Here is an 18349-nt window from a genome sequence, read left to right as displayed (position 1 = left end):
GATTTGGGGTTCGAGGGTTTGTACAGGTGTGATTTGGGGTTCGGGGGTTTGTTCAGGTGTGATTTGGGGTTCGGGTGTTTGTACAGGTGTGATTTGGGGTTCGAGGGTTTGTACAGGTGTGATTTGGGGTTCGGGGGTTTGTTCAGGTGTGATTTGGGGTTCGGGGGTTGTACAGGTGTGATTTGGGGTTCGGGGGTTGTACAGGTGTGATTTGGGGTTTGGGGGGTTGTTCAGGTGTGATTTGGGGTTCGGGGGTTGTACAGGTGTGATTTGGGGTTCGGGGGGTAACGGGTGTGATTTGGGGTTCGGGGGTTTGTACAGGTGTGATTTGTGGTTCGGGGGTTGTACAGGTGTGATTTGGGGTTCGGGGGGTAACGGGTGTGATTTGGGGTTCGGGGGTTTGTACAGGTGTAATTTGGGGTTTGGGGGTTGTACAGGTGTGATTTGGGGTTCGGGGGTTTGTACAGGTGTGATTTGGGGTTCGGGGGTTGTACAGGTGTGATTTGGGGTTCGGGGGTTGTACAGGTGTGATTTGGGGTTCGGGGGTTGTACAGGTGTGATTTGGGGTTTGGGGGTTGTACAGGTGTGATTTGGGGTTCGGGGGTAATGTGTGTGATTTGGGGTTCGGGGGTTGTACAGGTGTGATTTGGGGTTCGGGGTTTGTACAGGTGTGATTTGGGGTTCGGGGGGTAACGGGTGTGATTTGGGGTTCGGGGGTTGTACAGGTGTGATTTGGGGTTTGGGGGTTGTACAGGTGTGATTTGGGGTTGGGGTTGTACAGGTGTGATTTGGGGTTCGGGGGTAACGTGTGTGATTTGGGGTTCGGGGGTTGTACAGGTGTGATTTGGGGTTCGGGGTTTGTACAGGTGTGATTTGGGGTTCGGGGGGTAACGGGTGTGATTTGGGGTTCGGGGGTTTGTATAGGTGTGATTTGGGGTTTGTACAGGTGTGATTTGGGGTTCGGGGGTTGTACAGGTGTGATTTGGGGTTCGGGGGGTTGTACAGGTGTGATTTGGGGTTCGGGTGTTTGTACAGGTGTGATTTGGGGTTCGGGGTTTGTACAGGTGTGATTTGGGGTTCGGGGGGTAACGGGTGTGATTTGGGGTTCGGGGGTTTGTATAGGTGTGATTTGGGGTTTGGGGGTTGTACAGGTGTGATTTGGGGTTCGGGGGTTGTACAGGTGTGATTTGGGGTTTGGGGGTTGTACAGGTGTGATTTGGGGTTCGGGGGTTGTACAGGTGTGATTTGGGGTTCGGGGGTTGTACAGGTGTGATTTGGGGTTCGGGGGGTAACGGGTGTGATTTGGGGTTCGGGGGGTTGTACAGGTGTGATTTGGGGTTCGGGTGTTTGTACAGGTGTGATTTGGGGTTCGGGTGTTTGTACAGGTGTGATTTGGGGTTTGGGGGTTCAGGTGTGATTTGGGGTTCGGGGGTTTGTACAGGTGTGATTTGGGGTTCGGGGGTTGTACAGGTGTGATTTGGGGTTTGGGGGTTGTACAGGTGTGATTTGGGGTTCGGGGGTTGTACAGGTGTGATTTGGGGTTCGGGGGTTGTACAGGTGTGATTTGGGGTTTGGGGGTTGTACAGGTGTGATTTGGGGTTCGGGGGGTAATGGGTGTGATTTGGGGTTCGGGTGTTGTACAGGTGTGATTTGGGGGTTGTACAGGTGTGATTTGGGGTTTGGGGGTTGTACAGGTGTGATTTGGGGTTCGGGGGTAACGTGTGTGATTTGGGGTTCGGGGGTTGTACAGGTGTGATTTGGGGTTCGGGGTTTGTACAGGTGTGATTTGGGGTTCGGGGTTTGTACAGGTGTGATTTGGGGTTCGGGGGTTGTACAGGTGTGATTTGGGGCTTGGGGGGTAACGGGTGTGATTTGGGGTTCTGGGGTTTGTACAGGTGTGATTTGGGGTTCGGGGGTTTGTACAGGTGTGATTTGGGGTTCGGGGGGTAACGGGTGTGATTTGGGGTTCGGGGTTTGTACAGGTGTGATTTGGGGTTTGGGGGTTGTACAGGTGTGATTTGGGGCTTGGGGGGTAACGGGTGTGATTTGGGGTTCTGGGGTTTGTACAGGTGTGATTTGGGGTTCGGGGGTTTGTACAGGTGTGATTTGGGGTTCGGGATTTGTACAGGTGTGATTTGGGGTTCGGGGTTTGTACAGGTGTGATTTGGGGTTTGGGGGTTTGTACAGGTGTGATTTGGGGTTCGGGGGTTTGTACAGGTGTGATTTGGGGTTCGGGGGTTTGTACAGGTGTGATTTGGGGTTCGGGGTTTGTACAGGTGTGATTTGGGGTTCGGGGGTTTGTACAGGTGTGATTTGGGGTTCGGGGTTTGTACAGGTGTGATTTGGGGTTCGGGGTTTGTACAGGTGTGATTTGGGGTTCGGGGGTTTGTACAGGTGTGATTTGGGGTTCGGGGGTTTGTACAGGTGTGATTTGGGGTTCGGGATTTGTACAGGTGTGATTTGGGGTTCGGGGGTTTGTACAGGTGTGATTTGGGGTTCGGGATTTGTACAGGTGTGATTTGGGGTTCGGGGGTTGTACAGGTGTGATTTGGGGTTTGGGGGTTTGTACAGGTGTGATTTGGGGTTCGGGGGTTGTACAGGTGTGATTTGGGGTTCGGGGGTTGTACAGGTGTGATTTGGGGTTCGGGGTTTGTACAGGTGTGATTTGGGGTTCGGGGTTTGTACAGGTGTGATTTGGGGTTCGGGGGTTTGTTCAGGTGTGATTTGGGGTTCGGGGGTTTGTTCAGGTGTGATTTGGGGTTCGGGGGTTTGTTCAGGTGTGATTTGGGGTTCGGGGGTTGTACAGGTGTGATTTGGGGTTCGGGGGTTTGTACAGGTGTGATTTGGGGTTCGGGGGTTTGTACAGGTGTGATTTGGGGTTCAGGGGTAACAGGTGTGATTTGGGGTTCGGGGATTTGTACAGGTGTGATTTGGGGTTCGGGGGTTGTACAGGTGTGATTTGGGGTTCAGGGGTAACAGGTGTGATTTGGGGTTCGGGGATTTGTACAGGTGTGATTTGGGGTTCGGGGGTTGTACAGGTGTGATTTGGGGTTCAGGGGTAACAGGTGTGATTTGGGGTTCGGGTGTTTGTACAGGTGTGATTTGTGGTTCAGGGGTTTGTACAGGTGTGATTTGGGTTCGGGGGTAACAGTTGTGATTTGGGGTTCGGGGGGTTGTACAGGTGTGATTTGGGGTTCGGGGGTTTACAGGTGTGATTTTGGGGTTCGGGGGGTTGTTACAGTTGAGTTTTGATGGTGGTCTGTGTGTGAGGTGTTGATAACCGGTGTTTATTTAATTGATGTTCTCTCTAGCGATCGCCTGGTTCATTCCCGCCAGTGAGCTGAAGTGGGACTCGAGGAAGGAGAATGTTCCGAGGCCGATCCACCGTTCCGCCTCGCCCCGCTCCCAACTCTTGCCAGACACCAAACCGTGGCGAGAGCCCCTTCGTGAGAAGCTCCTGCAGGAGCAGTGGGTCGGCGACGGAGGGAGGGGCTGGAGCCAGGCGCCACTGCCGTATGATGCCGCTGTGAAGACCCCGCCCCCGTTAGTATGCCTCACATTAGAAGTAAGCAAGCAGCGAGTCTCGGTCAGGGTGATGGTGAAACACCACTGGAGCAGGCGCGCGCAGCTCCTTCAATAAAGTTCATCCAGTGAGGCTTTTCGGGAAGGTTAAGGCTCCGACAACCAGTGGCGTGTTCGTTCGGTGAATCGGGGATGGTGAATGAGGGAATGTCTGTGGGTAGGTCGTGGGTTCTGGTCCGGGTCTCCCACTGTCAGGATGGGAGGGTAGGGATTTTAACTCCTTCGGGTCCGAGAGGCAAGAATAAACTGAGGTTGAAAAACGTTTCCAAATAATTGTTTTTATTGACATTAAGATACGACAGTTTTACAACCTTACCCAGTAACATAGAAACATAGGAGATAGGAGCAGGAGTAGGCCATTCGGCCCCTCGAGCCTGCTCCGCCATTCAATGCGATCATGGCTGATCATCCAAATTCAGTACCCTGTCCCTGCCTTCTCCCCATATCCCTTGATCCCTTTAGCCTCAAGAAATATATACAGTAGTACAGTAAGGAAGATCGTGGCTCTCTTCCAGGAGACCGAGGGGTTAATTCTTCGTGGACATCCTGGAATAGCTTCTCCTGTCTCCTGGAATCACTATTTATACCTCTTGCATGCTGCCAGAACAGATTGCCGGTGTTTCCCTCCCCATCTTTCTCTCAGCCTGGTGAAAGCAGCTGTCTCTGTTACACTTCCTTATCTTTAACCTTGTCCTTCGATAGTACAGCACATCTTGAACACAGCCCGGGCCTGTAGCTTTTTGCTAAGGCTCCAGACACGTACTTTTGACCAAACGTCACGGACAGTAAACAGAAACCATCGTGCACTCTGACCGTAGCAAACTCGCACCAAGTTCTGCCCTTTTGCCGAGTGCGTTCCTTTGTCCATCTCACGGTCACCGAGCGGGTTTCGCCCGGACAGCTTTCGTTCCATAGGTCTGTCTTAGTCCTCCTGAAGCGCAGGTACCAGAAAGGGTTTCGAATCCATTCTTTTAGATTCCCACAAAAGCTATTAAAAGCCCACAATCCTTCACGGGTATGGATTTGCTGATGACACCCAGGTATGTGGCAGCAGTGAGGCTCTGTGAACAGTCTGGGCCAATTAATTCAATGAGCGGACAAGTGGCTTTTAATGTGGATAAATACAGTGGTAAATACATAAATGAGTGTCCGTGGGCGAAGATGGAAAGGGATTGGGTTTCACTGCTTGCATAAGAACCTAAGAATTAGCAGCAGGAGTCGGCCATTCAGCCCCTCGAGCCTGCTCCGCCATTCAATAAGATCGTGGCTGAACTTCTACATCAACTCCACTTTCCTGCACGATCTCATAAGAACATAAGAAGTAGGAGCAGGAGTAGGCCATAAGGCCCCTCGGGCCTGCTCCGCCATTCAATAAGATCACGGCTGATCCGAACCTAGACTCACGTCCACTTCCCTGCCCGCTCCCCGTAACCCCTAATTCCCTTATCAGCTGGGAAACTGTCTATCTCCATTTTAAATTTATTTAATGTCGCAGCTTCCACAGCTCTCTGGGGTAGCAAATTCCATAGATTTACTACCCTCTGAGTGAAGAAGTTTCTCCTCATCTCAGTTTTGAAAGGGCAGCCCCTTATTCTAAGATTATGCCCCCTAGTTCTAATCTCACCCATCAGTGGAAACATCCTCACCGCATCCACCCGATCAAGCCCCCTCACAATCTTATATGTTTCGATAAGATCGCCTCTCATTCTTCTGAATTCCAATGAGTAGAGGCCCAACCTACTCAACCTTTCCTCATACGTCAATCCCCTCATCTCCGGAATCAACTGAGTGAACCTTCTCTGAACTGCCTCGAGAGCAAGTATATCTTTTCTTAAATATGGAAACCAAACCTGTATGCAGTATTCCAGGTGTGGCCTCACCAGTACCCTGTATAACTGAAACAAAACTTCCCTGCTTTTATACTCCATCCCCCTTGCAATAAAAGCCAAGATTCCATTGGCCTTCCTGATCACCTGCTGTACCTGCATACTAACCTTCTGTGTTTCATGCACCAGGACCCCCAGATCCCTTTGTACTGTAGCACTTTGCAGTTTCTTTCCATTTAGATAATAACTTGCTCTTTGATTTTTTCTGCCAAAGTGCATAACCTCACACTTTCCAACATTATATTCCATCTGCCAAATTTCTGCCCACTCACTTAGCCTGTCTATGTCCTTTTGCAGGTTTTTTATGTCCTCCTCACTCACTGCTTTCCCTCCCATCTTTGTATCGTCGGCAAACTTGGATACGTTGCACTTGGTCCCCTCCTCCAAATCGTTAATATAGATTGTAAAGAGTTGGGGTCCCAGCACTGACCCCTGCGGAACACCACTAGTTACTGATTGCCAACCCGAGAATGAACCATTTATCCCAACTCTCTGTTTGCTGTTAGATAGCCAATCTTCCACCCATGCCAGTATATTACCCCCAATCCCGTGATTTTTTATCTTGTGCAGTAATCTTTTGTGTGGCACCTTGTCAAATGCCTTTTGGAAGTCCAAATACACCACATCCACTGGTTCCCCTTTATCCACCCTTTTTGTTATGTCCTCAAAGAATTCGAGCAAATTTGTCAAACGTGATTTCCCCTTCATAAAACCATGCTGACTCTGTCCGATTAAATTATGCTTATCCAAATGTCCTGTTACTGCTTCCTTAATAATGGACTCCAACATTTTACCAACCACAGATGTTAGGCTAACTGGCCTATAGTTTCCAGCCTTTTGTCTACCTCCCTTTTTAAATAAGGGCATTACATTAGCAGTTTTCCAATCTGCTGGGACCTTTCCTGGATCCAGGGAGTTTTGGAAAATTACCACCAATGCATCCGCAATCCCTACCACTACTTCTCTCAAGACCCTAGGATGTAAGCCATCAGGTCCAGGGGACTTATCCGCCTTAAGTCCCATTATCTTACCGAGTACCATCTCCTTAGTGATTTTAATCGTGTTTAGCTCCTCCCCCCCCCCCCCCATAGCCCCCTGTTTGTCCAGTGTTGGGATATTTTTAGTGTCCTCTACTGTAAAGACTGATACAATATATTTGTTTAGCGTATTTGCCATCTCCATGTTCCCCATTACTAATTTCCCGGTCTCGTCCTCTAAGGGACCAACATTCACTTTAGCCACCCTTTTTCTTTTTATATAACTGTAGCAAAAAATATAAAAACAGATAGCAAGAGTTTCTAGTTTACTTTCATAGTCTATCTTCCGTTTCTTAATTAATCTTTTAGTTATTCTTTGCTGGCTTTTAAATGCTTCCCAATCTTCTATCCTCCCACTAGATTTGGCTACTTTATATGCCCTTGTTTTCAGTCGGATACTATCCTTTATTACTTTACTTAGCCACGGATGGCTGTCTTTTCTTTTACGCCCCTTTTTCCTCAGTGGAATATATTTTTCTTGAAAGTTGTGAAATATCTCCTTGAATGTACACCACTGCTCCTGTACCGTCTTACAACTTAATCTATTTTCCCAGTCCACTTTAGCCAATTCTACTCTCATACCTTCATAGTCTCCTTTATTTAAGCTTAGTACGCTGGTTTGAGATCCAACTCTCTCACCCTCCAACTGAATTTGGAATTCAACCATGTTATGGTCACTCATTCCAAGGGGATCCTTTACTAGGACATTTTTTATTAATCCTGTCTCATTACACAGGACCAGATCTAAGATTGCCTGCCCCCTGGTTGGTTCAGTAACATACTGCTCAAGGAACCCGTCCCTAATGCACTCTATGAACTCTTCCTCAAGGCTGCCCTGCCCAATTTGATTTGTCCAGTCAATATGAAAGTTAAAATCTCCCATGATTATAGCTGTTCCCTTATTACAAGCCCCAACTATTTCCTGATTTGTGCTCCGACCAATAGAGCTGCAACTGTTAGGAGGCCTATAGACTACGCCCACTAGTGACTTTTTCCCCTTATTATTCCTTATCTCCACCCAAACTGTTTCACTATCCTGATCCTTTGACCCAATATCATTTCTCACTATTGCGGTGATTCCATCCTTTATTAACATATCCACCCCACCTCCCTTTCCTTCCTGTCTGCCCTTCCTAATAGTCAAATACCCCTGGATGTTTAGTTCCCAGTCATGGTCACCTCGCAGCCATGTTTCTGTAATGGCCACCAGGTCATACCCATGTGTAGTAATTTGTACCGTCAACTCGTCTATTTTGTTACGAATGCTGCGTGCATTCAGATAAAGAACTTTTAAATATGTTTTGTGACAATTTATTCCTGCTTTTACCCTCTTTTCTACTTTACCTTTATCTTTATATATTCTGTCCCTTCCTGACACGCTCTGGTTTTTAATTTCCCCACTGCTACTTTGCTCTATTGCCTTCTCCACTGACATTTTTATTTTTTGCTCTCTTGAAACCTCCCCCCCCCCCCCCCCCCCCCCACTAATTAGTTTAAAGCCCTCTCTACAGCCCTAGTTATTCGATTCGCCAGGACTCTGGTCCCAGCACTGGCCAAGTGAAGTCCGTCCCAACGGAACAGCTCTCTCCTGTCCCAGCACTGGTGCCAGTGTCCCAAGAAGCAAAACCCATTTCTCCCACACCAGTCTTTGAGCCACGCATTTAACTCTCTGATTTTATTTAACTCTGATTTTATTTACCCTAGCCAAATTTGCTCATGGCTCAGGTAGTAATCCAGAGATTATTACCCTTGTGGTTCTGCTTTTTAATTTGGCCCCTAGCTGCTCATACTCCCTCAGCAGAACCTCTTTCCTTGTCCTATCTATGACGTTGGTACCAACATGGACCACGACAACTGGATCCTCCCCCTCCCACTCCAAGTTTCTCTCCAGCCCAGAGGAGATGTCCTTAACCCTGGCACCGGGTAGGCAACACAGCCTTCGGGACTCTTGCTCTCGGCTGCAAAGAACTCTATCTATCCCCCTAACGATACTATCCCCTACCACTACAACATTTCTTTTAACTCTCCCCACGTGAATGGCCCCCCGCTCCACGGTGCTGTGGCCGGGTTGCTCATCCTCCCCGCAGTCCCCGTTCCCATCCTCACAGGGAGTAAGAACCTCGAACCTGTTGGACAAGAGCATATCCCTTGATTTCCTAAGAGTCCAAAAATCTATCTATCTCAGCCTTGAATAGACCCAACGACTCAGCCTCCACTGCCCTCTGGGGCAGAGAATTCCAAAGATTCACAACCCTCTGAGTGAAGAAATTCCTCCTCATCTCAGTCGTAAATGGCCGACCCCTTATCCTGAGACTGTGACCCCTGGTTCTAGACTCTCCAGCCAGGGGAAACAACCTCTCAGCATCTACCCTGTCAATCCCCCTCAGAATCTTGTATGTTTCATGAGATCACCTCTCATTCTTCTAAACTCCAGAGAGTATCGGCCCATTCAACTCAAATAATATTGATGTTTGATTAAAAGTCTCCAGTGCCTGCACAGAGAGACCTGGGGGTATATGTGCACAAATCGCTGAAGGTGGCAGGGCAGGTTGAGAACGTGGTTAAAAAAGCATACGGGATCCTGAGCTTTATAAATCGAGGCACAGAGTACAAAAGCAAGGAAGTTATGATGAACCTTTATAAAACACTGGTTGGGCCTCAACTGGAGTATTGTGTCCAATTCTGGGCACCGCACTTTAGGAAGGATGTGAAGGCCTTAGAGAGGGTGCAGAAAAGATTTACGAGAATGGTTCCAGGAATGAGGGACTTCAGTTATGTGGATAGACTGGAGAAGCTGGGGTTGTTCTCCTTCGAGCAGAGAAGGTTGAGAGGGGATTTGATAGAGATGTTCAAAATCATGAGGGGTCTGGACAGAGTAGATAGAGAGAAACTGTTCCCATTGGCGGAAGGGTCAAGAACCAGAGGACACAGATTTAAGGTGATTGGCAGAAGAACCAAAGGCGACAGGAGGAAAAACTTTTTTACGCAGCGAGTGGTTAGGATCTGGAATTCACTGCCTGAAAGGGTGGTGGAGGCAAATTCAATCGTGGCTTTCAAAAGGGAATTGGATAAGTACCTGAAGGAAAAACATTTGCAGGGCTATGGGGAAAGGGTGGGGGAGTGGGACTTGCTGAAGTGCTCTTGCAGAGAGCCGGCACGGGCTCGACGGGCCGAATGGCCTCCTTCTGTGCTGTAACTATTCTATGAGTCTATGATTAGTGAGGGGGGTGGTAGGGTGGGGGAACGGGGATGCTGGGGTCTGGGGAGGTATGGGGTCACGGTGGGGGGCTGTGGAGGGGTGACGCAGGGGTAGGGGTTGAGGGGAGGGGTGATGTGGAGGGTGGGGGGGTCCCTCACACAGGCCAGAGTATTTGTTTGTGAGCTGGGGGGGCGGGGGGAGTCCTGCAGTGAGCTGAGCTGAGCAAGAATTCGCTCTTGAGGTCCAGACATGAATAATGGCCACTTGACTGAGACATTGTGGAGCTGCACCCCAGCAAAGGATCAACTCCTTCAGGGGATGCAAACCTCAGTTGCAGCCCTTGGTGAGATCAGGATCTGTATGTGTCTCCGTACCAAGCCCAGCACCGCGTACACTCCTCTGTCCACCCCATGTCCATGTTCTATTTTGTTCACAGGAGGCCCTGCACATGAATAGACCCGGTTTCATCTCCCACTCCCGGGAACGGATGCGGCATCTGGAGTTACTGGCGGAGGAGAGGAAGATACAGAGCATCCTGCAGAGTGAGAGAGAGGGGCTTTTCAACCAACCCCCGGAGAGAGGGCCCAGAGACAAGAAGGGCTATGAGCTGGGTGAGCGCTAATGTACACAGAATTACATGTTACACCGAGTCTACAACACAGAAACAGGCCATTCAGCCCAACCCGTCCATGCTGGTGTTTATGCTCCACATGAGCCTTCTCTCACCCGACTTCATCTCACCCTGTCCTTCTGTTCCTTTCTCCTTCATATGCTTATCTAGCTTCCCATTAAATGCATAGGATTTATTAGTGACTATCTTATATCGATGACCCCTAGTTTTGGAGGTCCTGATTATTGGCAGGTAATTGGGCACAGACCACGGATAAAACCAGAAGCATCGAACTACATCGCATCTAAACCTGTATCGAACCTTGGTTAGACCACACTCGGAGTACTGCGTACAGTTCTGGTCGCCATATTATAAAAAGGATATAGAGGCACTGGAGAGGGTGCAGAGAGGATTTACAAGGATGATACCAGAACTGCGAGGGTTTTCCTATCGGGAAAGGATGAACAGGCTGGGTCTCTTTTCTCTTGAAAAGAGAAGGCTGAGGGGTGACCTAATAGAGGTCTTTAAAATGATGAAAGGTTTTGATAGAGTGGATACAGAGAGAATGTTTCCACTTGTGGGGAAGAGCATAACTAGAGGTCATCAATATAAGATAGTCACCAAGAAATCCAATAGGGAATTCAGGAGAAACTTCTTTACCCAGAGAGTGGTGAGAATGTGGAACTCGCTACCACAGGGAGTGGTTGAAGCGAATTGCATAGATGCATTTACGGGGAGGCTGGACAAGCATGTGAGGGAGAAGGGAATAGAGGGTTATGCTGATAGATTTAGATGAGGAAAGATGGGGGGAGGCTCGAGTGGGGCATAAACGCTGGCATGGACTGGTTGGGCCGAATGGCCTGTTTCTGTGCCGTATATCCTGTGTAATCCTATGCACATCAAAATAGGATTTAATTGTATTTCATATTTCAGTTTCTGTGGTATCAGTTGCACTCAAACGCAATCCAAGCGCCAAATCCCAAACCTCTTCCCATTCACTCCCACTCCACAGGATCCCAATGGATCAAAGCCCTTCCCATATACTCTGGGTGCTGACAGCCCTGTTATCTGGCCCGTGTCTGTACCGAGAGAGCCTGGATCATTGGTGGTTTGTACACCTCCAGTCACAGCAAGCGTTCCCCGTGAGAAGCATCTTCTATTCCACATGGGGTAGTACTCACTCCCCAAGTAACTGACTGCGCACACTGTGCAGTGGTTATGTTCCTGGACTAGTAACCGAGGGGCCTGCACTAATAATCTGGAAGTAAGAAACTGGTGTCAGTAAAAGTGACCATGAGGCTGTCGGCTTGTCGTAAAAACCCAACTGGTTCACTGATGTCCTTTAGGGAAGGAAACCTGCCGTCCTTACCCGGTCTGGCCTATATGTGACTCCAGTCCACACCAACATGGTTGACTCTTAACTGCCCTCTGAAGTCCTGCTCACTGATGCCCAGTTTGGGTTCCGCTAAGACCACTCGACAAAGGAGCTGAATTCCAGAGGTGAGGTGAGAGTGACTGCCCTTGACATCAAGGCAGCATTTGACCGAGTGTGGCATCAAGGAGCCCTAGTAAAACTGAAGTCAGTGGGAATCGGGGGGAAAACTCTCCACTGGCTGGAGTCATACCTAGCAAAAGGAAGATGGTTGTGGTGGTTGGTGGTCAATCATCACAGCCCCAGGACATCGCTGCAGAAGTTCCTCAGGGCAGTGTCCTAGGCCCAACCATCTTCAGCTGCTTCATCAATGACCTTCCCTTCAACATAAGGTCAGAAATGGGGATGTTCGCTGATGACTGCACAGTGTTCAGTGCCATTCACAATTCCTCAGATAATGAAGCAATCCATGCCCGCATGCAACAAGACCTGAACAACGTTCAGGCTTGGGCTGATAAGTGGCAGGTAACATTCGCGCCACACAAGTGCCAGGCAATGACTATCTCCAACAAGCGAGAGTCTATCCACCGCCCCTTGACATTCAATGGCATTACCATCGCCAAAACCTCCTCCATCAATATCCTGGGGGGTCACCATTGACCAGAAACTTAACTGGACCAGTCACATAAATACTGTGGCAACAAGAGCAGATCAGAGGCTGGGTATTCTGCGGCGAGTGTCTCACCTCCTGACTCCCCAAAGCCTTTCCACCATCTACAAGGCACAAGTAAGGAGTGTGATGGAATACTCTCCACTTGCCTGGATGAGTGCAGCTCCAACAACACTCAAGAAGCTCGACACCATCCAGGACAAAGCAGCCCGCTTGATTGGCACCCCATCCACCACCTTAAACATTCACTCCCTCCACCACCGGCGCACCGTGGCTGCAGTGTGTACTATCTACAAGATGCACTGCAGCAACTCGCCAAGGCTTCTTCGGCAGCACCTCCCAAACCCACGACCTCTTCCACCTAGAAGGACAAGGGCAGCAGGCGCATGGGAACACCACCACCTCCAAGTTCCCCTCCAAGTCATACACCATCCTGACTTAGAAATATATCGGCGTTCCTTCATCGTCGCTGGGTCAAAATCCTGGAACTCCCTCCCTAACAGCACTGTGGGAGCACCTTCACCACACGGACTGCAGCGGTTCAAGGCGGCGGGTCACCACCACCTTCTTGAGGGCAATAAGGGATGGGCAATAAATGCTGGCCTTGCCAGCGACGCCCACATCCCAAGGATGAATTTAAAGAGTAATGGTTTGATGTGTTTTGTGGGCGCTCAGCGTGTTTAACAGTTCCAATCGATGCCAGAACCAGTTTCTTCCTTTGCATTTTTCAGACTATTCCATTTTATTCAAGAAGAGAATCCCAAAGAGGGAAATGTTCGACCGGTCGAAGCGGTGAGTGTTACTCCGGGTTAGTCTGTTGATGAGGTGTTATTGTGATGCAGTGATAAGATTACACAACTAAAATAACAGAAAATACTGATTCTGACTGCAAGGGACCTATGCTTGACTTCACCAATCTTTTTCTCTTCACACATATCTATAAAAGCTTTTACAGTCAGTTTTTATGTTCCCTGCAAACTTACTCTCATTCTATTTTCCCCTTCTTAATTAATCCCGTTGAATCCTAAACTGCTCCCAATCCTCAGGTTTACTGCTTTTTCTGGCCAATTTATATGTCCTCTCCTTGGATCTTATGCTATCCCTAATTTCCCTTGTTAGCCACGGTTGAGTCACCTTTTTTGTTTTATTTTTATGCCAAACTGTGATGAACAAATTCTATAGTTCATCCATGCGGTCTTTGAATGTTTGCCATTGCCTATCCACTGTGACATTCCCCAATCAATCCTACCCAACTCACGCCTCAGACCATCGTAGTTTCTTTTATTTAAATTCAGGACCCTAGTCTCTGAGTCAACTACTTCATTCTACATCTTAATGAAGAATTCTATCATATTATGATCGCTCCGACCCAAGGGGCCTCGTACAACAAGATTGCTAATTAATCCTTTCTTATTACATAATACCCAGTCTAAGATGGCCTGATCTCTGGTTGGTTCCTCGACATATTGGTCCAGGAAACCATCCCGTAAACACTCCAGGAATTCCTCCTCCACAGTATTGTTACCAATTTGGTTAGCCCAATCTATATGTAGATTAAAGTCACCCATGATAACTGCTGTGCCCTTATTGCACGCTTCTCTAATTTCCCTTTTAATGCCATCCCCAACCTCTGCATTACTGTTTGGAGGTCTATATACCACTCCCACTAACGTTTTCTGCCCCTTGGTATTTCTCAGTTCTACCTATACAGATTCCACATCATCAGAGCTAATATCCTTCCTTACAATTGTGTTAATCCCTTCTTTAACCAGCAGTACTACCCCACCTCCCTTTCCTTTTTGCCTATCTTTCCTGAATATTGAATACCCCTGGATGTTGAGATCCCAGCCTTGGCCACCCTGGAACCATGTTTCCGTAATCCCAATCAAATCATATTTGTTTACCTCTATTTGCGCAGCTAATTCATCCACCTTATTACGAATGCTCCTCGCATTAAGACACAAGGCCTTCAGGCTTGTTTTTTTAACGCTCTTAGACCTATTAGAATTATTATTTACTGTGGTCATGTTTGATTTAAACCGTTGATTTCTCTGACTGCCACTTTTGTTTTTCTCCTTCCTATCTTTTGCTTTTATCCTTGTTTCCCTTTCCTCTGTCCCCCTGCTCAGGTTCCCAACCCCCTGCCATTTTAGTTTAAACCCTCCCCCAGAGCACCAGCAAACAGTATGTTCTAAGTCCCATTGGTGCAACACTTTCAGGAACAGGCCACACAAAGGGTGGTACTTCTAGACACCCAGTATTCTCCCCTCTTTCCCTGAAGGCACTGATCCCAGAGCTAACCAGAAGCCCAGAGGTTGTGTGTTGAAATCCCACCTCGACTAGTTGTGTTATTTAATTCAGTAAATCTGGTCACCTGTGAACTGGCACCAGAACAAGGACCTTTGAACGCTGTGGGACTGTTGTAAAAACCCAACTGGTCACTAACGTTCTTCAGGGAAGGGAACCTGCCATTCTTACCTGCTCCGGTCTACACGTGCCTCCTGTCCCACACTATGGTTAACATAGAAACATAGAAGATAGGAGCAGGAGTAGGCCATTCGGCCCCTCGAGCCTGCTCCACCATTCAATGCGATCATGGCTGATCATCCAAATTCAGTACCCGGTTCCTGCTTTCTCCCCATACCCCTTGATCCCTTTAGCCTTAAGAAATATATCCAACTCCTTCTTGAATATATTTAATGAACTGGCCTCCACCACCTTCTGTGGTACAGAGTTCCACAGGTTCACCACTCTCTGGGTGAAGAAATTCCTCCTCATTTCTGTCCTAAATGGCCTACCCTTTATCCTTAGACTGTGTCCCCTGGTTCTGGACTCCCCGACCATCGGGAACATCCTTCCTGCATCTAGTCTGTCCAGTCCTGTCAGAATTTTATGTTTCAATAAGATCCCCTCTCATTCTTCTAAACTCCAGCGAGTACAAGTCCAATCGACCCAATCTCTCCTCATACGTCATTCCTGCCATCCCAGGTATCAGCCTGGTGAATCTTCGCTGAACTCCTTCCATGGCAAGAACATCCTTCCTCAGATAAGGTGACCAAAACTGCACACAATACTCAAGGTGTGGTCTCACCAAGGCCCTGTACAACTGCAGCAAGATATCCTTGTTCCTGTACTCAAACCCTCTGGCTACGAAGGCCAACATACCATTTGCCTTCTTAACCGCCTGCTGCACCTGCATGCTTACTGGTGCACAAGGACACCCAGGTCTCGTTGCACTTCCCCTTCGCCCAATCTATTGCCATTCAGATAATGGTTGACTCTCAGTACCCCCTGAAGTAGCCTTGCAAGCAACCCAGTTTCAAAAACAGCCCCCATCGAGGAGACATCCCCATTGAGGATGTGACAAGGGGCCAAATGAATGCAGGTTCCCTCTTCCATTAGAACACATGGAATTAATGATGTATGAGCCGGGGAGGGGGGGGGGAGAGAGTGTGAATGAGCTGTGTGTCGGCTCCACTCTTCACCCCACCATGGTGCAGGCGGTGTTGGTCACTCTGGTGAACAAGAGACGGGGGGACATGTGGTCAGACCACCATGACGTCCTTTATTTGTCCTGTTGCAGAATGTACGAGCAGCTTCCCGAGGTCACCAGGAGACGAGAGGTGGAAAGACGCAAAGCAGAGTATCAGGCCTACAGAATGAAGGCTCAGCTCTACAAACAGGTGAGCCTCCGTCATCAGCCCCTCAATCACAGGACAGAGCCCGGCAACACCATACACCACAGCCCCGACCCTTTCAATATTCAAGAACTGGGAACGATCTCCGTGAAAGTCACTGTTCAGGAGTGAGAGAGTGGGAGGGCGCGCGCGTGCGGGAGGGAGGGAGGGCGCGAGAGAGAGCGAGCGCGGGAGGGTAAATGAATGTACGTGTTTATATGTATGGACATGATTGAGTGTATGTGTGTAGGACTGAGTGTGCCTCCTGTCTCTTTGAATGCCCAGCAGTTGTACGGACACAGTCCAGGGACGGATCAATGCAGCGTTCCCAGCTACGCCCACATTGAGGCCACGTCCAGCGTTTCCAGCTGGACACTCAGTCCTTGGGAAGCAGAACGGCAGCCTCGGAACATGCTCAGTGGGGAGTCCGGGGGCTTCCTGCTCTCCCCAGAATTCATCCTTTCCTCACGGCATCAACCTGGGGCACTTGGACTGATTATAACATCTCCACATCTGACCAAGGGACTGGGTGAGGGGACAGTTACACCCTCACTGTGCTCAGTCCAGGGAGTGGTATGGACCTGTGCCCACCAGTACTGTACCCCAGTGTTATACAGTGACAGACCAGTGCTGTACCCCAGTGTTATACAGTGACGGACCAGTGCCCACCAGTACTGTACCCCAGTGTTATACAGCGACGGACCAGTGCCCACCAGTACTGTACCCCAGTGTTATACAGCGACTGACCAGTGCCCACCAGTACTGTACCCAGTGTTATACAGCGACGGACCAGTGCCCACCAGTACTGCACCCCAGTGTTATACAGCGACGGACCAGTGCCCACCAGTACTGCACCCCAGTGTTATACAGTGACAGACCTGTACCCACCAGTATTGTACCCCAGAGTTATTTTCTTGTTGGGTGTTCTTGTGACTTTTCACGATTGAAAAGGACGTTGAAACCTGGCTCGGGGCTGGGATTTGCATCTTGTCGTCTAACGCTCCTCCTCTCTTTGCCCCTTTTGTTTCCTTGTTAGAAAATCACGAACCGTGTGCTGGCTAAGAAGGTTTCCTGGCAGTGAACGAGCAGAGTGACTGTTGCAGCTCGGGCCCAGAGCTCTCGTCCTTACTGTGGAACCTGCTATAATGTAAATAAAGATTTATTTAAATAAAGACCGTCTTTTGTCTCTATCCCACCCACAGTGATGGCAATACGTGAGATTCAAGGACAGCACTAAAGGCTTTTACAGATATATTAAGGGTGAGAGGCAGTGTTCCCTCTAATTTGTTTTTGTACTGAGCGGGCCACGAACTCCTTTGACCGTGACTTTTTCATCACATTTTACAACAGCAGCAACCACTTAAAAGCCTATATCCCATATTGCCACCCCACTGTCTCAAATCATGTCGCAATCAGACAAGGCTCTGTACAAGTTTAACATCACTTCTCTGCTTTTGATTTCTGTTCCTCTAGAAATGAACCCTGGTGCTTTCTTTACACTTTTGTGGCTTTTTTTAACCTGCGTTACCTTTAATGATTTGTGAATCTATACCCCTCGATCCCTTTGCACCTCAGCCCCATTTAGAGTCTTTTCCAGGGAGTATGCGGCCTCCTTATTCCTCCTCCACAATGCATCACCTCACTTATCTAGATTGAAACTCACACGCCCATTCTGCAACTTTGTTTACGGTAAAATTAACATCACTTTCCCGTATTTTTTTCCGGCTTTAAACAATTTTCTGGATTTTAAAGCGGAAATCTTACATTTTTGCTGCTGACAAAGGCAGCCTGTGTTGCCTCCCCAGGCAGTTTGAATTCTTCAGACAGATGTGCTAATTGGGTCGGCCTGTAGAAAGTGAGGCGCCTGAATATCTCTAAAGAATATAAACCTGATGCCAGAATTCTGATGTTCACAAGGAAGCTCCAATTTTCCCCACTTTTTATGTTATTGCAGTTTTTTTTATTAACTTTCATCAGCAACAAGATAAAAACCATTAATCTCACCCCTGGTGCAATATTGGATTTATTAAAAAGTAGCAAATAAAAGTAAGTTAAACGTGTGTCGATCACTCCTCTTCCTTCTGCTAATGATTGAAAGCCTGACCTTACAAACCCATCTGCAGCAGGATCATTTTATTTTAAAAAGCAGATTCACGTACAGCTCAATTTGCACAAACTCATTTCTCATTTCCTCTCCTAAAACCAGTTACTGCCATCTGACCGCAACAAAGTCCCTTCTTACTCACCTGTTGCAGGTAAAACTCGATGACACTCTCTCACCTGTAACAGGTTTAATATGAGGTACAAGTGGTTATC

The 18349-nt window shown here is 48.4% G+C and overlaps 1 protein-coding gene across 4 annotated transcripts in view; it reads left to right on the top strand.

The window, feature by feature from the left end:
• The window catches only part of alms1 (ALMS1 centrosome and basal body associated protein), a 98764-nt gene extending 81559 nt beyond the window's left edge, over positions 1 to 17205 (top strand). For 3 of the 4 annotated variants that reach the window (XM_085976289.1, XM_085976280.1, XM_085976296.1), the window contains 5 exons: positions 3312 to 3565; positions 10141 to 10315; positions 13088 to 13148; positions 15940 to 16039; positions 17070 to 17205. In XM_085976289.1, the coding sequence (XP_085832415.1) occupies positions 3312 to 3565; positions 10141 to 10315; positions 13088 to 13148; positions 15940 to 16039; positions 17070 to 17114 (635 nt within the window). In that variant the 3' untranslated portion in view covers positions 17115 to 17205. Of the gene's footprint in view, positions 1 to 3311; positions 3566 to 10140; positions 10316 to 13087; positions 13149 to 15939; positions 16040 to 17069 lie in introns of those variants that run through there. The other variant, XM_085976304.1, reaches the window with a different exon arrangement.
• The last annotated feature ends 1144 nt before the right edge of the window (positions 17206 to 18349 follow it).

The sequence above is a fragment of the Somniosus microcephalus genome, chromosome 2 (genome assembly GCF_052327205.1).
Source record: "Somniosus microcephalus isolate GS21.2 chromosome 2, FLI_Smic_1.0, whole genome shotgun sequence".
NCBI lineage: Eukaryota > Metazoa > Chordata > Chondrichthyes > Squaliformes > Somniosidae > Somniosus > Somniosus microcephalus.
The sequence above is the reverse complement of the archived record's forward strand: the minus strand, read 5'-3'. Positions and strand labels throughout refer to the sequence as shown.